Here is a 22,929-nt window from a genome sequence, read left to right as displayed (position 1 = left end):
TGTCTTTGCTGATGTTTGTAATATTAAAGTAAAGAACATCTTTGTCTTTTTTACTTAAAAAAATCATCAATTAAATCATTATTTTTTATTCATTATAAATATTTCTCATCACACATTCAAACGTCTGTAACACAACACATCAGTATAAACACATCCATCCTTTGACATTTGAGACGATGGCGAATAAAAACAGCTTTATGTGATGGTCATGTGATGGTCATGTGATGGTCATGTGATGGCGAGCTGTCGCTTTAAGTTCTTAGAATGTCAGATGTTTCCTTCAGTTCCTGATGGAACAGCAGCAGAAAAAACACAGTTTGAGCTAAAAAACAAGTGAGCATTTCACCCACCTGTGACATCATCACACACTGATGATGTCACAGCTCACCATGTGTTCAGGAGCAAAGGTCACGCCTCTCCCTGCTCGATCCATCGACCCACTGAAGGAGCTCTTCCTCATAATGCCTGAGAACACACACACACACACACACACATGGTTTCTCCATCACTGATAGGATGAGGGCTAATTATGCACACTGGGCCCTCCCACCTGCTGGGGGCGCTGACTCCGCCCTCAGGCTATTCCTGCGGCGCCGCTGACGAAGATTCAACATGGCGGCCGGTGGGAGGATGGCAGGGGGCGGAGCTTTACCCAACTTGCTATACAACAGCTCGATGTCTCTCCTCTGACTGAGCTGCAGGTCGGCCACCTCCACCAGGTGTCTGTTTACAAACACACGAACACACGAGCTGCAGACTTTAAGATAAACAATGCAATAAAAGAAACAACAAAGTAAACAAGTGATCAAACAGCTTTCAGCTGATTGGTTGTGTGTCTTTACTACACCAATCACCTCTCACGAAGCTCCTGAAGCTCCTCCCACATCTCCTCGTTCTCGCTTTCTGATTCGTCAGAGCTGAAGTTGTCGGGGTGACTCCGCGCTTGGCTGATGCTCAGCCTGTGCCCCCGCCTCTCTGCCGGATCGCTGGCATCCCGGCAACCAGCCGTTACCGTGCCAACGCTGTTCTCTGATCCGCTGCTACGGCTCTCGGTGCTGCTCTCAGATTGGTCGTCCCTGGACGGGGGCGGGGAGTGGGCAGTGGGCGTGGCATGGCTGAAGGGATAGGGGTCCGGATGTTTGAGAGAAGAGGATGGCGACACTTGGAAACGACCGACGGAGAAAACTGAGGAGGAGACGGTCACAAAAAAACTGAACAAAGACAGGAAATAAAATAAATAACAATAAATAGTTCACTTTGTGTTATTATGTATTTCTTCAAAAAGTCTACATTTGGGGAATTTTTTGAACAATAACGACCAAAGGTTTGGTTCTATGAACTGTTTACGTTACACTGTGACTGATGCTAACACATTAGCGCTCTAGCTCTCAGTGCATGTGACTTCCTGTTGTTCTTGTTGAATTGACTGTGGTTTGTTTCTGATGCCGTTCTCTGTGCGTGTCACTTCCTGTCTGCTCATGTTGCTGAGTGCATCACTTCCTGTCTGTTCTTTTTTAATTTTTTTTATTGAACAATTTCAAAATTACAAACACTCGATGAGGATACTATCTCAACTTGTTACAGCTTCAGAAGCCAGAACAAAATAAAAACAAACATTTAAAGCAAAAGGAGGTTCAATAAAGGAGCAAAAAAAGCATAAATAAAATATAAACTTGTGAATAATAATCAGAGCATAGGAATAGAGGAGATCAGGGACAAACATATACGTACACGGTGAACACAAACACACTTCAATTCAAAACAACACATTATTTGCAGTCAGAATAAAGCTTTCTGCAAATTTACTGTTCTAAAGTTTCCCCATGGATTAAAAAAACAGTTTGAACTCATTGGTAAATCCAGAAAAGTAGAGCTTTACACACACACACACACACACACACACACACACACACACACGTTTAACTGACCTTTGTTCTGAGACAATGAAGGCGATGGAGAAAAGGGAGGAGCCTGAAGTTGAGGAGGAGCTTCATTACGCAGTGTATGTCTTGTTTTCTAATTGTATATAATAAATAAATAAATGGGCATGAATAGAAGTAAACAATGAACATTTATTTTAAGATGTGACTGTTAATGAGTAAAGTTTACTAAAGAGCAGCAGAGACAGGGTTGCCAGGTTGGGCTCAGAGTGCCTCTAAGAGGTGCTGTAGCTACATGTTAGAATGGTTAGAATTATAGATATGTATGGTTAGAATTATAGATATCTATGGTTAGAATTATAGATATGTAGGTGAGACACTGTATGAACAATAACACTAATGGGATTAAAACATGTGTTTCCTCTCAGATAATATTTTATTTCTAAGTATTTCTTCTGGTTTTGTCCAGTTCTAAATGTCCTGTTTTGTTAGTGTTTAAACATGAACGCATTAACGTGAGCACATGTAGCCTGTTTTAAGGGGAGTTAACTTTTTTATTTTAATCTTTTTTATTTTTTACAAACAGTACATACAATAGATATACATTTTAAATCAGGGAACAATAATACACTGACACTCGCTGGAGAAGTAAATAAAAAAGAATGAATACAGACAAAAGGGCACATACAAGGCAATGGGAACTTAAAAGATTAAGGACATTTTGATTTCTTTGTACATTTTGGTTGCTTTTTAGGTATGTAGTTTGATTAATTTAAGAGACTTGAAGTAGGTAGTCAATGAAATAATAAACACATTACACAAAGGAGTAGAGTCTTTCCATTTACAAGTATGAATAAAATATTTACCCATTAAAATAACAACATTTATAACGTGAGTTCAAATTGTCCATGAAATAAATGATGTTTTTGGAAGAAAATGATGGTACATTGATTTTTTAAGAGACAGTCAGCTGTTAATATCAGTCCAAAACACATTTGTCTTTATACAACTAAAAAATAAATGTCCACTTGTTTCTGTGGAGGATAAACAAAAAGTGCAGAGTTCAGTGTCAAAATGTATTCTGTTCACTAACGGGGTGTATACCAGAAATAATCTATAAATGTGTTTCTTTGACTTTTGGGGCAATAGGGTAAGATAAGTAAAAAGAAAAAGGTTTGTGTTTAAATAACTTTTCTAGGTCATGTCTAATATTTCTATTAAAATTACAAAACATTTGTTTGTTGAAAGCTTGAGTAACAATTTTGTTGTTGCACTTTTTATCAACAAGATGAAGTTGATCAATAGTTAAAGTAGGCAGTGAGGTTATGATATCAGATACATATTGTTCTGAATGAGTCTGTACATTATATTTGTTAATGAAAGCCTCATATGATAAAAAGAGACCATCAGTGTGTAACATGTCATATATAAAACAAACGCCTTTTTTGTACAAATCACTTTTAAACAGAGATTTATTGTTAACAGTCACAACTGGATTATTCCATAACACTGAGTTTTTGGGGGTAAAATTATGAGAGAAAAGCAGTTTCCCGTAGTTTAGTACTTGCTTGTGAAATGCTGCTAATTTTAAGGGTTAATGTACCTCTTTCCAGTAAAAAAATGTTGAAAAAACCTTTAAAGATGTTCTCGGTAAGTCTGTGTGTGTGTGTGTGTGTGTGTGTGTGTGTGTGTGTGTGTGTGTGTGTTACTTTGTTCTGAGGAGTCGAGGTTTTTTCTGAATCTGTGAATTAATTAATTTATAATAATAATAATAATAATAATAATAGTAATAACAATTATTATTATTATTATTTTATAACTGTGACCCACCAGGAGGGGGCGGCGCTGAGTCAGTCTTTGGTTGTATATCAATGAATGAATATTAAAGCTCTTACTGTTGTCAGTGGTTACAGTTACAGGTCAGTGAGTCAAACAGCTCACCTGGGTGGAAGCCTGGGTGTGAAGGGGCGACGCCCCCTGCAGGCCGGCTGGTGATGATGGAGTGATAAAGGAAGGGGAGGGGTAAGAAGGAGGGAGGAAGGAGGGAGGGACAAGGCCATGGAAGGCGTGGTTAGCTGCAGCAGGGGGAGGGATGAAGGACTGGGCCATGCTCATAGCGAAGGAGAACACATTAGCCAGAGAGAAGAGAGGCTGGTCGGGGGACGGCCAGGGCGTGGCCGGGGGACTAGGGTAGGGCGAAGGAGGAGAGACGTGAGGAGGAGGAGCATACGAAGACGCTGAAAAGAAAGAAAAACCTTGATTGGCTGATGGTACGCTCTGTGGTGAGCACCATGTGCTGAGTGGAGGTCACACCTGAGGACGTGTGGAAGGATTGGGACCTCAGGGGGCGCACAGGGGGCGTGGCCTCCCGGTTGACGTAGAAATCTGTGCTTTGTAACGAGCCACTGTTGTCCAGATCTGTTCAAACACACACTAAGTCCTGGATCCAGAACAGTAACAAGAAAACTCTAAAGGGCTACACTACAAAGCTAGGTTAGCTCTTATCGCGCTAACTTCTAACTGACACCATCACAACGAACATACAGTTAAACAATGTACTGTCATCCCAGTGTGTGTGAGAAATAGGTCTTGAATAGAAAAACATGCTGTAATAACAGGAAACTGATCAGAGAACTTTTACACATTAACAGTATCAGCAGCTTCTATCATTACTGTCTGATCTGTAACAACAGGGTTGTTTTTGGTCTGAATTATGGATTTTAATTATTCATCATTTTAAACTTCATCAACCTGGTCGGTACCAAGTTATGAAGTGGATCAGATCTTAGCGACTATAAAAGCTCCGCCTCCTGCTGTGCGCTGCACTAACACTGTTGCTTTTCACTGTGATCATGGATTTATATTTATTATATTTATTTAAGATCATAAACTGTTCCTCCTGTAAAGACGCTCAGTCTGTCAGGTTCTCTCACTGATTGGTGGATGCTGAAATCTCCACCCCTTTTATGGGCATGCCCACGTAGCGAGGGTGAAATGACTTGGCTTAAATTAGCGTGTTTTAATCCACGGTTGTAAAACAGCTCCTGTCTGACAGAGAATGTTTGGTTTGTTCAAGCCAGCTAACGGAGATTAATCTAATCTAGATTCATAGAATAGGTCCTCTGAAAACCACCTATAGCTAACCAGCTACAGCTAACCACCTACAGCTAACCAGCTACAGCTAACCACCTACAGCTAACCAGCTACAGCTAACCACCTATAGCTAACCACCTATAGCTAACCAGCTACAGCTAACCACCTATAGCTAACCAGCTACAGCTAACCACCTATAGCTAACCACCTATAGCTAACCAGCTACAGCTAACCACCTATAGCTAACCAGCTACAGCTAACCACCAATAGCTAACCAGCTACAGCTAACCACCTATAGCTAACCACCTATAGCTAACCAGCTACAGCTAACCACCTATAGCTAACCACCTATAGCTAACCACCTATAGCTAACCACCTACAGCTAACCACCTATAGCTAACCACCTATAGCTAACCACCTATAGCTAACCACCTACAGCTAACCAGCTACAGCTAACCAGCTACAGCTAACCAGCTACAGCTAACCAGCTATAGCTAACCAGCTACAGCTAACTAGCTACAGCTAACCACCTACAGCTAACCACCTACAGCTAACCACCTACAGCTAACCACCTACAGCTAACCACCTACAGCTAACCAGCTACAGCTAACCAGCTACAGCTAACCACCTATAGCTAACCAGCTACAGCTAACCACCTATAGCTAACCACCTACAGCTAACCAGCTACAGCTAACCACCTATAGCTAACCAGCTACAGCTAACCACCTATAGCTAACCAGCTACAGCTAACCACCTATAGCTAACCACCTACAGCTAACCAGCTACAGCTAACCACCTATAGCTAACCAGCTACAGCTAACCAGCTACAGCTAACCACCTACAGCTAACCACCTATAGCGAACCAGTTACAGGTAACCACCTATAGCTAACCAGCTACAGCTAACCAGCTACAGCTAACCAGCTACAGCTAACCACCTATAGCTAACCAGCTACAGCTAACCAGCTACAGCTAACCACCTATAGCTAACCAGCTACAGCTAACCAGCTACAGCTAACCACCTACAGCTAACCACCTACAGCTAACCAGCTACAGCTAACCACCTACAGCTAACCAGCTATAGCTAACCACCTATAGCTAACCAGCTACAGCTAACCACCTACAGCTAACCAGCTACAGCTAACCACCTATAGCTAACCAGCTACAGCTAACCACCTATAGCTAACCACCTACAGCTAACCACCTAGAGCTAACCAGCTACAGCTAACCAGCTACAGCTAACCACCTATAGCTAACCAGCTACAGCTAACCACCTATAGCTAACCAGCTACAGCTAACCACCTATAGCTAACCAGCTACAGCTAACCACCTATAGCTAACCAGCTACAGCTAACCACCAATAGCTAACCAGCTACAGCTAACCACCTATAGCTAACCACCTATAGCTAACCAGCTACAGCTAACCACCTATAGCTAACCACCTATAGCTAACCACCTATAGCTAACCACCTACAGCTAACCACCTATAGCTAACCACCTATAGCTAACCACCTATAGCTAACCACCTACAGCTAACCAGCTACAGCTAACCAGCTACAGCTAACCAGCTACAGCTAACCAGCTATAGCTAACCAGCTACAGCTAACTAGCTACAGCTAACCACCTACAGCTAACCACCTACAGCTAACCAGCTACAGCTAACCACCTACAGCTACCCAGCTACAGCTAACCACCTACAGCTAACCAGCTACAGCTAACCACCTATAGCTAACCAGCTACAGCTAACCACCTATAGCTAACCAGCTACAGCTAACCACCTATAGCTAACCAGCTACAGCTAACCACCTATAGCTAACCAGCTACAGCTAACCACCTATAGCTAACCACCTATAGCTAACCAGCTACAGCTAACCACCTATAGCTAACCACCTATAGCTAACCACCTATAGCTAACCACCTATAGCTAACCACCTATAGCTAACCACCTACAGCTAACCACCTATAGCTAACCACCTATAGCTAACCACCTATAGCTAACCACCTACAGCTAACCAGCTACAGCTAACCAGCTACAGCTAACCAGCTACAGCTAACCAGCTATAGCTAACCAGCTACAGCTAACTAGCTACAGCTAACCACCTACAGCTAACCACCTACAGCTAACCAGCTACAGCTAACCACCTACAGCTAACCAGCTACAGCTAACCACCTACAGCTAACCAGCTACAGCTAACCACCTATAGCTAACCAGCTACAGCTAACCACCTATAGCTAACCACCTACAGCTAACCAGCTACAGCTAACCACCTATAGCTAACCAGCTACAGCTAACCACCTATAGCTAACCAGCTACAGCTAACCACCTATAGCGAACCAGCTACAGCTAACCAGCTACAGCTAACCACCTACAGCTAACCACCTACAGCTAACCAGCTACAGCTAACCACCTACAGCTAACCAGCTACAGCTAACCACCTACAGATAACCAGCTACAGCTAACCACCTATAGCTAACCAGCTACAGCTAACCACCTATAGCTAACCACCTACAGCTAACCACCTATAGCTAACCAGCTACAGCTAACCAGCTACAGCTAACCACCTATAGCTAACCAGCTACAGCTAACCACCTATAGCTAACCAGCTACAGCTAACCACCTATAGCTAACCAGCTACAGGTAACCACCTATAGCTAACCAGCTACAGCTAACCACCTACAGCTAACCAGCTACAGCTAACCACCTATAACTAACCAGCTACAGCTAACAACCTGTAGCTAACCAGCTACAGCTACCCACCTATAGCTAACCAGCTACAGCTAACCACCTACAGCTAACCAGCTACAGCTAACCACCTATAGCCAACCAGCTACAGCTAACCACCTATAGCTAACCAGTACAGCTACAGCTACAACTAACCAGCCAACCAAACTGATTGGTCAGGAGGCGGGGCTTTAATCATTTATCCAGAACTTAACCTTCCCCTGGCATCAGTTGGGGAATGCATGGTGATTTAGCCGGTAAGATGTTATGTAATGTAACAAAGGAACCCCCACTGGACAGATGAGGAACAGCAGCTATGGTTAGTGGATTATTGTGTGCGTGCATGTGTGTGTGTGTTACCCGGTAAAGAGGACGAGGACAGCGTTCTGGAGAGAACTGGAGTGGATAATCTGACCTGGAGGAAAGAACCAGTGAGTCCACAGTCAGAACCAGTACCAGTTCACCCAGACCAGCACTGTTTTTATTGTTGTTGTTATTATTACGGTAGAGTCTCTGAGGTGTGTCATCTCATCCCTCTGCTGTCTGTTCATCATTGACTCCGCCTTCTTGATGATGTCATACATGCGAATTATGAAGTCGCCCCTCTCAGAAGGAAGGATGAAGTCTCTGTGCAGCTGAGACACACACACACACACACACAGTGTGAGTGTGTTTGTCTTATTTGTGTGTGCGTGTACTCACCATCACAGAGGAGATGTCCTCTGGATTGTCTCCATCCAGGTCAAACTTGAACGTTACCATCTTGCTGTTGTGCGTCTGTAGCTGACACTCCACCACCCGGTCCCCACTCTGACCCGTCTCACACACCTGAGGACAGACCTGGGTCACATGGGGACAGTTCACACACACAGTGGGACACAAACGAGTGCACGTTGACGCTCACACCGATGATTCTCAGTCGAGCTCTCGCTCGTCGTCGTAAGTGTTTGGACCTCCTCACGACCTCCTGGACACTGCGATCCGATTGGCTGTCAGTGCCATCGCTCAAACCGGAGGTGACGTCGGAGGCGTAGCTGCAGAAAGGGCCAAAGGTCGTGTTTAATGAGGATGTTGGTCTGTAAACCTTCAGAGGACGGTCCTGGAGGTGTGTTACCTGTCCACAGGTGAGGAGAAGCCACAGAGCAGCTCATTGGGCCCTCGCTCCTCGTTCTGGGACACAGCGATGCTCTGAGGACACACCCCCCAACCACTGACTCATTAAACCAGTATTAACCAGTATAACCAATATAGACCAGTATAACCAGTATAAACCAGTGTAAACCAGTGTAAACCAGTGTAAACCAGTATAACCAGTGTAAACCAGTGTAAACCATTATAAACCAGTGCAAACCAGTGTAAACCAGTATAACCAGTGTAAACCAGTATAACCAGTATAACCAGTGTAAACCAGTATAACCAGTGTAAACCAGTATAAACCAGTATAAACCAATGTAAACCAGTATAAACAGTGTAAACCAGTATAACAAATGTAAAACCAGTATAAACCAGTATGAACCAGTGTAAACCAGTATAAACCAGTGTAAACTGGTATAACCAGTGTAAACCAGTATAAACCAGTATAAACCAATGTAAACCAGTATAAACCAGTATAAACAGTGTAAACCAGTATAACAAATGTAAAACCAGTATAAACCAGTATGAACCAGTGTAAACCAGTATAACCAGTATAAACCAGTGTAAACCGGTATAACCAGTATGAACCAGTATGAACCAGTATAACCAGTATAAACCAGTATAAACCAATGTAAACCAGTATAAACAGTGTAAACCAGTATGAACCAGTATAAGTTCTGCTCAAACTGGTTACCAGTTGACGCTCAGACTCAGTCACCAGTTAACACGATCACCAGCTGGTTCAGAACACTCAAGTCACTGCTACTGCTAACTAGTCAGTACTCAATGGCAGGACTGGTCAGTGCTGTGCTTTGTCACTGAATGCTCATCATGTGATGTCAGAGGGACGCTGTGATTGGTCAGTATGAGACCAATGTATATACCAAGCCCCGCCTCCTGGTACCTTAGGGAAGCGTAGGATGGGAAAGGGCGGAGCTTTGGATGGAGGTTTCATTCTCTGAGCCGTGGGACGTGAGGCAGGGCTTGGAGGGGTTTGCATGTTCTCAGGTAAACCAGGAGAGATGAAGGACAAGTCTGAGTCACCACCAGCTGCAGAGGGACAGGACAACAAACAGAATAACAGACGGGACAACAAACAGAATAACAGACAGGACAACAAACAGAATAACAGACAGGACAACAAACAGAATAACAGACAGGACAACAAACAGAATAACAGACAGGACAACAAACAGAATAACAGACAGGATAACCTAAGTCAGCTTTAATTAAGTTTAAATTAAATTAGTCAGTTAAAAGATTTCTACATTCTTCAGGAGAACAGAGGCGGGTCAATCAACACAAACCCCGCCCACATAATATTTTTTCTTTTCTGTTCTCCTGAAAGATGCAGAAGGATTTACAGTCATATGTGAGCGCTAGGGGCGGGAGGATACGCTGATTCACGACAGGATACGATACCTGATGGTTTTCTTTGGTCGATGTGATAGTTTAAAAAGTAAAAAAGACCAAATATTAATTTATTAATATCATTGTACTTAATACATTTAATGTATTTGACTTTGAACTCTTTACGAGCTTTTCAAACTCAATATAAAACAGTTTTCCTTTTCATAATGTGAGAAGTCTTGTGTTGTAACAAAACGTGAGATCTCGTCCCAGCCCCAACGAACAGTTGGTGAAGGTTCTCACAGGTCGCTGAGGAGTATGAGACGCGTTGTGGGGTCCTGTCCTGGTCTTTGTTGGAGAGACCGCTGATCCCAGAATCCATTGCACTGCTGATTGATGGAAATGGTAAGGTCACTGATGTGGGCGGAGCCTGCGTCCCTCCGGACACATGGTCCTGCACGAACGATGAAATAATACATTGTTAATGGCGATCTGATGACAATCAAAAGCACCACAAAACAACAACAAAAAACAGAAAAACAATAATAAACCACACAAAACAACACAGAAAAACAACAAAAAACAACCACACTTTAATGTGGTCAAACCAGCGTCAACAGACACTTTCACTGTTGTTGTGTTTCCATAGCAACAATGCCTGTCATTCATTGGTCAGGAGGTAAACATGAGACAGCCTGTGCACCAGTAGGAGGCGCTGGTTCCCAGTTTGAGGGATGACTTAACTTTGGATGGTTTGATTCTGGAGAACTGCGCCTCCTGCTGGTGTCAGTCACCTGATTGGTCATCTTTATGGCAGTAGGAGTGTTCATGGAGGGTTCAGGTTTCTGATTGGTCGATTCTCTGGGCTCATCCATCTGACCTTTATGTTCTTCTTCCAGCCGATGGCGCCGTTTCTCCCGCTGACGTTTCACAGCTGACACTTGGCGTCGGATGGCCTTGGCCACCAGGTTGTAGTCGGCCTCACAGACAAAGCCCAGCACCACCTGCGTATGGAGGACAGGTGAGCCAGAGCTGGGGTCAGCTGACGGAGCGTTGGCTAGCAGCTACCATGTCCTGGGCCACCTCCTCGGGGACGTCCTTGTACAGCTGGAACAAGAACTCGATGGCGTTGTTGTCCTTGTATTTTCCGCATAGCTTCTTGTTTCCCTCCATCCGCAGCCACAGCTTCAGCGCCGTCTTGGTGCCGTCGTCGTCTTCAGCCAGCTCCACGTGGACGCCGAGGTTCTCCTGGAAGAAGCGGTGGTCCAACAGGTCCTGAACCGTGAACCTGAGAGGACACACAGAGCAGTGAGAGGACAAGGACCGTCTGAGCGTGTCAACACACTACACCAACCTTTCACTGCTCCTGGTGCGGATGCAGCCTTCGATGATCTCCTTCAGCTCTGGCACTTTCACTTTGTAGAAACTCTCGGGTTTGATTCCCTGGGCACCAGAAGACGGGTTTATTCTAAGGTCAAGGGTGGGCTCAGAGGTAGGTGGGGCTTCGAGAACAGTAAGTCTGATGGGGGCGGGGCCTTACATTGGTGACCTTGCGGTAGATCAGTGCGGCGTTCCAACACTCGGCGTAGGGATACTCAGACGTGGCCATTTCTAAGATACACATCCCAAAGGCGTACACGTCCACCCCCTCGTCGTACTTCTCCTCGTACATTTCAGGAGCCATGAACTCCGGGGTCCCTGAATGCATCACCAGAAGGACACAAGGAAGACGAAAGAATGAAACATACAGATAAAAATCATTAAAGAAAATGATTTTTTTTTTTGCTACCAAACTAAACACATCAACAAATTATTAACACAATAAAAACAGAAACTACTGATAACTATGATGCATAGTTATTATTAACTTAGACTAAATCACCATGGTAACTTTGACTTAATCACCATAGTAACTTTGACTTAATCACCATGTTTGGATAGGTGAAGGTAACCAGGATAAATCCAGGCTTCACTTATCGAGCTTCATAGTACAGGCTCTCACCGATGACGCTCTTGGCAAACGAGGCCTTCTTCAGCGTGGCGAGGCCGAGGTCTCCAATCTTGACGGAAGCGGACGGTCCGGTGATGAAGACGTTGTCACATTTCAGATCTCGATGAATGATCGGTGGCGAGCGAGAGTGAAGGAACTGAAGGCCCTTCAGGATCTGTAGACTCCAACGCTGCAGCAGCTTCAGCTTCATCTGACGGAAACGCCGCAGGTACCTGAGGACGAGCCCCCATTCACACCATGATCTATCCACCCTGCAGCCAGTGTTGCTAGCCACTAAGCTAACCCAAACATGAAGCACCAATCGCTACATGCTAAGCTAAACAAACCATGTGAGACTAGATGCTACATGCTAAGCTAATCTAAACATCTGGGACTGGTCACTACAAACTAAACTAACCCAAACACGTGACTGGTTGCTACATGCTAAGCTAACCCAAACATCTGGGACTGTTCACTATGTGCTAAACTAAACCAAACACGTGAGACTGGTTGCTACATGCTAAGCTAAACTAAACATCTGTGACTGGTGGCTACATGTTAGTGTCTGTATGTGATTATTGTCTTGTCATGTTACTGAGATCTTTGCTTCTGTTCCTTTGTCCTGCTGGAGATTTCTTCCTGTTAAAAGGGAGTTTTTTCTTCCCCCTGTTGGTAAATACTTGTTCATGTGGATCTTGTTGGGTTGTTTCTTTTAATATTCATTTTTTGTCAAGTGCATTGAGATGACTTTGTTGTAGTTTGTGCTATATAAATAAAGTTGATTTGATTTGATTTGTCCTGTCCTTAGCAGGCTCCGCCTCCCCAAACTCTCTGTAGCGTTATTGACATTCATGCTCTGGTCTGATGTAAACTCACGTCTTCAGGGTCCCAGAGGTCATCAGTTCCGTCACCAGGACGGTACATTTGTGTCCTTGCACCGTGGACTTCCAGGAGTCAAAGAATCGGACAATGTTGGGATGCTGCAAACCTTTCAGCATCTCCACCTCCTCACGGAACCTCTGACGCTCCAACTTGGAGAGCCGGTGAGTCTGTGAACACATTAAAGCTTTATTCATAAACACACACATTAACAAGTGAAGGACACTTGGCCCCCATAGACACACTGCTGACACAAACTATGTGTGTGTGTGTGTGTGTGTGTGGGGGGGAGAGATAACATGTTAGAGTGACTCAGCAGATTTGTTGCATTCTACGCAACACCTGATTGGTTGGAGAGCTGCTGACGTGATATACACACACACACACACACACACACATAGGTAAACCTTCACTGAACCTGGAAAGTCCCGCCTCCTCCCGGATGATCACCTGTGGACCAATCAACAAACCCACCAATCACGTAGCTTCATCGTGTAAATCATTAGTCAATAAATTATGACCTGCTCAAACTATTCCTAGAGAAACCATATAGTTGTTTGTGTGTTTGTGTGGAGATATGTTTCAATGGACTCATATAGATGTGTATCATGCTGTTATCATGGCAACAGGTCACAACAACAAGTTACTACGGTAACAGGGAGAGTCTTGTATAAGGCTAGTTTTAGGCTAAACGTAGTCAGGCTTAATGAATCCAGCGTGTTGGTGAGATGTTTGCGGTACCTGTAGCTCACACCAGGCCACCTCCACTGTGGTCTCCGTGTCTAGTCCTCTGTAGACGCTCTTAAACGATCCGCGTCCAATCTCAATGTTGAACTTCAGGAAACGTCCGTCGGGCGATGCGGCGACCGCCTGCGTCTCCTCCTCATCATCCCTGGTTTGCCACGCTAACGCTGCCTCTTCTTCGTCCTTGGGTTGCCATGGTAACGACTCCTCCTCATCTTTGGGTTGCCATGGTGATGGTTCCTTGTTACCGTTGGACAGCGTTCCCTCCCGATCGTCTCCGGAGTCCGAGCTGCCATCCACGCTAGGTGCCGCCTCGGGCAGGTGGGTGGGGTCATCGTCTGTGGTTGTCACGGTAACGATGGCAGGCTGCGTTTTTTCTTTGTCTTCTTCATTTGTGTTTTTAAGTTGGTCCTCCGGAGTCCCCAACAGCATCACCTTCACTGCTGTGTAAACAAAACTCTTTCTTTTCATTCATCGTCTGTTTTATAAAAATAATCATATCATTCATTTTTACTCCTCTACCTTTAATCCTTCTCTTTCTACTTTTTTATTTCTACAGCTCTGCCTTAACATCAGAATCAATATTTACTCATGTTACAATTATATTATAGTTAATACCTGTATAATGCACAGTGTGTGTGTTATTTAATTAACTTTGGTCAAATTCATCAAAAGACAAACATTCATGTTGAAATGAGTGAAAATCCTCCCTGTAGATAAACTACTGTTACTGTAGAATAAATGTACTCACTGTGTGAGAATGAAGGTCAGAAGAAGAACACTAAACTAAACTTGTTCACAGTGAACATTCAATGTGCGTCATCACAGCAGGATGAGTCCTATCAGGTCAGAGCAGAGACACAAGACCCGCCCACCAGCACACACACACACACACACACACACACACACACACACACACACACACACACACACACACACACACACACACACACACACACACACACACACACACACACAGAGGACATGCAGACATGATATGAGATAGTCGTGACCACCATACTCCTTACACAGTGAGGGAGGGCCATCATGGAGATCAGCTTCACCTGAGTGGAGACAGTCTGACTACACAAGCTGCACCAACACACTGACAGGACAGGGGGCGCTATACAGATAAACAGACAGCCAATGACTGAACAGATGAAGAATGAACAACATCTATTGAATACACACAAGAGCAGCAACATCAGAGGAAATGCTACTTCACAATAGCTGCGTTAACTTTGGAAATCAGCCGAATTTAGAAAAACTCACAAATATCGCTAAAATGTAAGTTTTTCAGACGTTTCCATAGTGAAATGTATAAAAAAACTCTTTTCTCGCAATGACTCGTCACAGGACGTGACGTGAGTATATATGACGCGGTACGTGTGGACAGAAGACCGAGACGTTTTTATTATTAGACTTAATAATGATTAGTGATTATTAGACTTATTAATGATTAGTGATTATTAGACTTATTAATGATTAGTGATTATTAGACTTATTATTGATTATTAGACTTATTAATGATTAGTGATTATTAGACTTAATAATGATTAGTGATTATTAGACTTATTATTGATTAGTGATTATTAGACTTATTAATGATTAGTGATTATTAGACTTATTAATGATTAGTGATTATTAGACTTATTCATGATTATTAGACTTATTAATGATTAGTGATTATTAGACTTATTAATGATTAGTGATTATTAGACTTATTAATAATTAGTGATTATTAGACTTATTAATGATTAGTGATTATTAGACTTATTAATAATTAGTGATTATTAGACTTATTAATGATTAGTGATTATTAGACTTAATAATGATTAGTGATTATTAGACTTATTAATGATTAGTGATTATTAGACTTATCAATGATTAGTGATTATTATTTGTTTTTATAAAACAGCTAATGATTATGACGAATACACAGGATGGAAGTCAGGGAATGTATCATTGATTATTAATCATTAAAGTTTAGTGTTTGATGAATATTCTCACACACACACACACTTTCAGCTGAGCTTTGTGTTTCCTGCGTCTGTCCTGACAGGCTGCTCTCTGATTGGTGGAGGGTTTTTCTCTTTCAGATAACACAGTTTTTGTTTACATGATAAACACATACACAAAGAAGTTGGATCTTATATAACGTGTGTGTGTGTGTGTGTGTGTGATTTGTAGGTGTTTTTTGTATCTGATAGCTGATGTATTTATTTATTCATTTATGTTTGTTTGTTTGTTGTTCTCATCAACACATGGAGCATCTTAAAAACTGAAATCAGCCGAAACAAAATTCTGTTAAAAACATCAGATTTCAGAATAAAAGCTCAGTCAGGATGATCAAAGGTTTCATTCGTGTTTTTATTTGTTTGATTCTCTCTAAATCATAAATCTGCAGTTTGTTTTAATCCCATTGGATTAACATGTTAATCTTTCTCTTCTTTATTTCCTCTTTCATTCTCTAATCCTTCCTTCCTCTTCCTGTCTTCTTTAGATTACTGAGACAGATTCAAAGTAACGGAGGATAATAAATGAAGAGTACACAGAAGAGCCATAACATTAGGACCACAGAGAGGTGAGAACACACACGCACACACACACAGCTGATGTTAGTTCATTATTTTACTTTAAAGACTAAACCCTGTGTCTAAGGCTGGTTATGGAGTAAAAGGTAATGAAGCCAGCTGTAATCTGAGGGTTACTGGTTCTAATCCAACCCGTTCTATCCTTAACTCTATCTGATCGAGTTGATGGCTACAGCTCCAAAATAAACATTCACCAAAAACAGGATTTGTGCAGCTTTCAACAAATAAGTAAGGATAATTTCAGTCACAGAACTGCTTTCAAACTAACCACATTTATTGCCACAGAAACCATAAAAAAGCATGAACAAATACAATGGAATGAGTGAGTGAGTGTGTGTGTCAGGGTTATTATACTTACTGAATATTTATTTATTTTCATTTAAATCATTTTATTTTTTTATTGTTTCAGATTGTTTTTTAATTAGTTAGTTTAGCAAGTAAATAATTTAAAATCATTAAATTTAGTTTGTTTATGTTTCTGGAAAGTGTTTTAAATGTGTCTTACCTGTGTTTATCCATGCTGGGTCTGATCTTGATGTTTATTTAATTTCTCTTTCTTCAATTTGCTTTTATCATCTTATGGCTTTACCTGTCAATCAAATACTTTATGACTGACGACTGTGACGGCAGCCCCTCCCATCAATCAATCTTTATTTGTAAAAAGCACTTTTCAATCAAACAATTGTAACCCAAAGTGCTTTTATATAGTTTAAAATACATCTACCCCGTACAAACCCTGCCCACCACACGCAGACACAGGTTATAAAAACAACAAAAGATAACAGCAACAAAAAACAAAACAATTCTAAAATGAATCAATAATTAGTCTGCACATGCTGTCAAAGGTCAACACTACAAGAAGTGCAATCTTTTTTTAGACAACAATGCATTTTATTTATGTTTTTTGTTATTGCAATGAAATAAATTGCATTATTTTATTGCATAATTGTGACCATCACCAGCCCTCCCTAAGGAAGGGTAAGAAACACTTTATTAAAGGGAGAATATAAAAAGAGAGAGCAGTGTTACACCTAGGTGAGGGGGTGGGGGTGGGGGGGTGGAGGGGGAAGAGAGCAGGGAGGAGCGATTCAAGGTAGAGAAGTGGAAGGGTGGGAAAGAGTTGATTACTGTAAAGTGAGTGAGATGTGAAGTTGTAGACGTGAGGCTTAACTATAATGGTGGTGGCTGTGGGCAGAGGGAAGGAGTGAGTGGTAATACCTGAAACAGGTATTTAGGATCAATGTGTCTAAAGTTAAATGGTAAATGGTAAATGGACTTGATTTATATTAAGCTTTATCACCACTGAAACAGTCTCAAAGCTTTACATATCAGCTCATTCACCCAATCACTCTCACATTCACACACCAGTGGGACAGGACTGACATGCAAGGCACTAGTCGACCACTGGGAGCCACTTAGGGTTCAGTGTCTTGCCCAAGGACACTTTGACACATAGTCAGTTACTGGGATCGAACCCCCAACCTCTCGATCAGAAGACGACCCTGTACCACCTGAGCCACGGTCGCCCACTACAAGTGTTATCCACAGTCCAAGACATGCTAGTGCATCGTAGACCAGTGTATGTACAAGAAACTGCCACTGTAAACCCAAGCACTGCCCCGGACTCGAGGACGCAGCCAGAATAGCAGAAAGAGTGGGAGCCAGGGAAGCCAGGCAACCCCCCCCCCCGGCCGAGCAGCCCCCCAGAAGCCCCCAAGATACCAAGCCGAGAGGCAGCCACCGCCCCCACATACACACCCGAGAAAGCACCCAAAAGCCGAGGAGCCAGCGCACTCCGCCACCGCCCCCATCCCCCAACCCCAAGGCCCCCCACCGACATCCACCCCACCCCCGCACCCAATCCCCCGAGGGGAGGGCCCAGAGAGCCCCCCGCCCGAGACTCCAGCAGAGGGGCCAAGGCCCACACCCAGCAGACGGCCAGAGCCGCAACGAACGGGCAGCCAGCGGGCACCCGTCCATGGGCCAAGAGCCAGCAGGGACCGGACACCAGTTCAGAAGAACCCGGAATAGAAGCAGCACCGGGAGCAGCACGCCCGAGGACAATGAGGGGACACTGCACGCCATAGGGAAGAGGCACCAGCCACCCCCCGCCTGGCTGACACCACCCGGAGAGACCCGCGAAGAAAGCCCCCAGCAGCACCCCCCCACGCCCCCCGAGACCCACCGCTCCACCATGCCATTGAGCCTTTTCTTAAAAACATGAACGTTTCCCATGGCGGGAGGTGGTGTTGTGTAAATGAGCTGGCTTCATTCAAAATTAAGTTTAATTCAGAATTAGGTGGCTGGTTTATAGTATGTAAATAGTTGACAAAACTTAAATCCGGTTTAAGTTAATTCCAGTTGTTCTGCACATGTGCGACTTGCGACCATGACGCGCTGGGTGACTAAAGCCGACACTATTTAATAGGAGCCTTAAAAGACATGCATATAATAAAAAGAGTGGATGGATGGAGGCATAAACATGATCACATGGACTTATTAAACACATGGAGATCAGCAAACCAAAAACAGATCCTTTTTGTTTAGACAAGAACATAAACCGTAGTCAAAACGAGAAGATACAAAGGTGTGGATAATCATTTCATGATCATCTCTGGACACAATTTTACTAAGTTTAGAGACGTTCCTCAGTTGGTAAAAACAGTTCCTTGCTAACAGTTTTGAGTGATGCTCTAAGAACATTGCTTTGTCAAAGATAATGTCTAGATTTCTGAGACTTGTTTTAGCAGACAAACTCAGGTCGTTCAGATACTGATGAATCTCTGGAATGCGTCATCAGGAACAATCACCAGCATCTCCGTTTTGTCTGAGTTTAGTTGTAGGGAATTTGCGCTGAGCCATTGTTTAACTTGCACAAGACATTTCAGCATGGAGCTTAATTTCTGGGTCTCAGGTCTTAAAACAGCAGTAAAGATGAATATCTTCAGCAAACAAATGATATGAAACATCATCAAAGTTCTGGATATTTTTTCTTAGTGGAAGGACATAGAGTAAAAACTAAATCAAGCCCAAGACAGAGCCCTGGGGAACCCCGCACAACAAATTGGACACGATCTGATTTGCCGAGAAACTAAAGCTCCTCCCCTATAAGTAAAAGGACAACCACACAAGGACTGGTCCTGACATTCCGACCAGGTTACACAGTCTTGACAACAAGATTTGATGACTGACAGTGTCAAATGCTCACTAAAAATCTAACAGGACCAGGACAGGACATTTTCCAGAGTCCACAGACATCATAATATCACTAGATACTTTAAGCAGGGCGGTTTCCGTGGAGTGATTCTTACAAAAATCGGACTGAAAAGTGTCAAAAATGTTGTATTTCTCCAAAAAAGGTACCAACTTCTCAGAGACCATCTTCTCCAACACTTTGGACATAAACGGAAGTTTTGAAATGGGCCTGAAATTTTTTAGGTCCATTGGGTCCAGATTAGGTTTTTAATTAGTGTGTTATTGTTGAGCTGTTGCTTCAAAATTACAATCAAAATAAAGATGAAAACAGTTCTCATGTGGTGTTCTGTGTTACAGCCGACAATAAAAGGTTTGTTGTGTTTTTCCTGATAGACGTGATACGTCATATTCTCCTCCTGTCCAATCAGAGCCTTCCCAACCCCCAGACCTAAAGACCAATTTAATAAAGCCAAATAAACCGGTTTTCCACGTAAACCTCAGTTCTGGAATTACTATTTTCATGTAGACACAAAGCAAAACACTTTAATTCGGAATGATTTAATTCGGAATAACTAATTCCGAATTAAATAACATCATATAATGCATAGAAGGCAGTCACTGTGATGTTTTTACAACAAAATAAAAAAGTTTGACTAAAATGTGAAGATTTTGACTAGAATCAATCAACAACATGACTTAATTCCAATAAGTGTTTCTGTATTTTGTTTCTCTTTAAGCATCAAACAGATCCAAAACCAGAAAAGAAGAGCGAGTGATCAAACTTTATGTGCCTTTGAACCCCTCTCCTCTGTTTCAGCAGATGCTCCACCTCCTCCTGCTGCTTTTACTCCCTGACATAGTGATGACATCATCACGCCGTCTGCCGCCGCCGCCACCACCTAGGCGTCGTGACAGCCAAGTGTTAAACATCAGGTTGTGTCCCCAACAAAGGATGCCGACTGTAGGTCTGACGGTTCGCTGCTCCAACCTCCGACTGACCAAGGTGTTTACAATGTAACCCCCAGTGGACAGACGAGGAACTGTAGCTCTAGTTACTGGATTACTCTGTGTGTGTGTGCGTGTGTGTGTGTGTGTGTGTGTGTGTGTGTGTGTGTGTGTGTGTGTGTGTGTGTGTGTTCCTTCAGATACCGGCCGGCCTGTCCAATCGAACCACTCGTCTCTTTCTAGACCATAACCTGATCACCTCTCTGTCCTCGGGCTCCTTTGCTCACCTCCGCCTGTTGGCTGAACTGGACCTCTCACACAACCAGGTACCAGTTCAACCAGTTCAATAATCTAGTGTCAGTGGTTCACTGTGAAACAAGGAAAACCTCAGATTGATAGATTCAACTTTAGATTTAACCAGTATAACCAATGTAACCAGTATACCCAGTATAACCATTATAACCATTATAACCATTATAACCATTATAACCAGTATAACCAATGTAACCAGTATACCCAGTATAACCATTATAACCATTATAACCATTATAACCAGTATAACCAATGTAACCAGTATACCCAGTATACCCAGTATACCCAGTATAACCAGTATAACCAGTATAACCAGTATAACCAGTATAACCATGTCCACCCTCAGCTCTCCTTTTTAGAAGCCGGTTGTTTTAGTGGATTGGCTGCCTCGTTACGTCACTTGGACCTGTCGTCCAATCAGCTGTCTGCGTTGGACCCAGCAGTGTTCAGCGGTTTGAAGGTTCACGCAAACCTGACGCTCAACATCTGGAACTGTGACTGCAGCATGCAGGTGAGATGCAGGTGTGTGGACAGCTGTTTGAGCATCAATGTTATATCAGTGATGTCAAGCATTATTAGGATCTACTAACGCTCACATTCTGGAGTACAAGCCTGAATTTACTTACCCCGCCCTCTCATTAGCATACGATGCTAACTAGTAACACTTTTTGCCTTACTAGTAAAGTCTACTCATGCACTAGTAAACCTAAAATGACACAAGTCGAGATTAACCATGGTTGATATATCACTGATATCAGAGTTATGCTCAAACAACTTTCCTGCAGCTGAAAGGTTGAACGGGTGAACAGGTAAACCGGTCAACGAGAGAACGAGTAAACGGGTTAATGGGTGAACTGATGAACGAGTGAACTGACCAGGAGGTTCTTGTGTCTTCTTCTCACAGATGTCAATGACCCAGTTGGACTTGGACTTTTCTTCGCTGGAGGAGGTCATTTGTAGGACTTCAGACCTTCCAAACCTGGGTACGTTCATCTGTGGGGGTCTCACTGGTGGAGGACTGGAACCTGTGTTGTGTTGTGTTCTAGGAGCTGTGGGGGTGTCACTGGTCTCACTGGTGGAGGACTGGGACCTGTGTGGCTCTGTGAAGAGGAGCCCTGATGTTCTGAGCCTGGTCACCATGCTGCTGTGGTTTCTGGGGCTCCTGCTGTGCTTCTTCTACTACATCCATCAGAACACAGTGGTGGCTCGCAGACACTTCGACTACCTTCAGTTCCTGCAGACCAGAGAGCTGTTCCATATGTTCTCTCCACAGTGAACATAACCTCATTAAAACCTTTGGATCTCCTTTAAAATTCAGAATCAACCTTTAAAATACCCTCAAGCTCAGTGTGATGTAAGTGATGTGGTTACAAAAACGATCCAAAACGATCCCGTAATAAAGTAAACCTTGACAGAGGTCATTCTGACTGAGATCACAATATTTAAAATCATCCCAGCATCCATAAGGAACATTAACCCTATAATTTCAGTGGGCTTTGCTGCCACCTGCTGTTACTGAAATAGCATCTATAGATTAAATTATAATTATAAATCCCCTGTCCAAGTATGAAAAAAAGCAAAACAATTTCTAATATAAATTTCTAATGTTTTTTTTAAAATAAATATATAATATCCAGACATTGTAACGTAATTGATCCAATAAGTGAAGGCTGTTCTTAATCAGTAAATCCTCTGTTTTGTAAAGAACAGAAATAAACTTGGATTACTTCAGTTTTATCATGCTCTATGTGAGGCCTCTAACTAAGTTTATTATCTATTATTACTCCCAAAAACTCCTAAAAGTGCTCAGATATGAGCATCATTCCTGGATAGAATCTGAATTCCACCCGCTGGAGACCCAGGTAGTCAGTGTTTTCATGCACCAGGGGTCACCTGTGTGGAAGTGAGAGCGAGGACTGCCTTGTTTCCATACTGCTGCTGAGCGGATTAGACAGTTTGTGATGCTTTTTTGAACGGTAAGGCATTTAGATAATCATATTGGATATTATTATTATTATTATTATTAGCTAACCCATTAATGTGTGCATGTTAGTGGATTATATATATATATATATACTCATACTATTTGTATC

General features: G+C 42.9%; 2 protein-coding genes across 8 annotated transcripts; one reads left to right on the top strand and one right to left on the bottom strand.

Annotated features, from left to right (window-relative positions):
- Nucleotides 1-70: 70 nt before the first annotated feature.
- Nucleotides 71-14,659, bottom strand: LOC114468091 (serine/threonine-protein kinase WNK4-like). Of its 7 annotated transcripts, none has more exons than XM_028454780.1 (22): nt 14,542-14,659; nt 13,788-14,233; nt 13,044-13,216; nt 12,180-12,400; nt 11,718-11,875; nt 11,532-11,620; nt 11,246-11,465; nt 10,921-11,181; nt 10,481-10,631; nt 9,732-9,877; nt 8,808-8,881; nt 8,598-8,727; nt 8,396-8,521; nt 8,197-8,328; nt 8,054-8,108; nt 4,194-4,298; nt 3,822-4,117; nt 1,929-2,016; nt 855-1,185; nt 551-750; nt 389-465; nt 71-287 (listed from the first exon to the last, which is right to left on the bottom strand). In XM_028454780.1, exons 2-22 carry the CDS (start codon nt 14,220-14,222, stop codon nt 252-254), a joined length of 3,504 nt encoding a protein of 1,167 aa, XP_028310581.1. In that variant the 5' UTR covers nt 14,223-14,233; nt 14,542-14,659; the 3' UTR covers nt 71-251. The 7 variants fall into 7 exon arrangements, 6 of the variants coding, with proteins under 6 accessions (XP_028310581.1, XP_028310582.1, XP_028310578.1 ...); XM_028454781.1 differs by lacking the exon at nt 14,542-14,659 and adding an exon at nt 14,313-14,529; XM_028454777.1 differs by lacking the exon at nt 14,542-14,659 and having other exon boundaries at nt 13,788-14,249.
- Nucleotides 14,660-16,319: 1,660 nt separating this feature from the next.
- On the top strand, nt 16,320-22,740 carry LOC114468411 (leucine-rich repeat-containing protein 3C-like). The gene is made up of 6 exons (XM_028455291.1): nt 16,320-16,374; nt 20,400-20,582; nt 20,725-20,850; nt 21,183-21,347; nt 21,741-21,819; nt 21,883-22,740. The coding sequence occupies exons 2-6, from the start codon at nt 20,400-20,402 to the stop codon at nt 22,110-22,112; spliced, it is 783 nt and encodes a 260-aa protein (XP_028311092.1). The 5' UTR covers nt 16,320-16,374; the 3' UTR covers nt 22,113-22,740.
- The last annotated feature ends 189 nt before the right edge of the window (nt 22,741-22,929 follow it).

The sequence above is a fragment of the Gouania willdenowi genome, chromosome 8, assembly GCF_900634775.1.
Source record: "Gouania willdenowi chromosome 8, fGouWil2.1, whole genome shotgun sequence".
Lineage (NCBI taxonomy): Eukaryota > Metazoa > Chordata > Actinopteri > Blenniiformes > Gobiesocidae > Gouania > Gouania willdenowi.
Note: the sequence above shows the minus strand (reverse complement) of the source record. Positions and strands in the feature narration are given on the sequence as shown.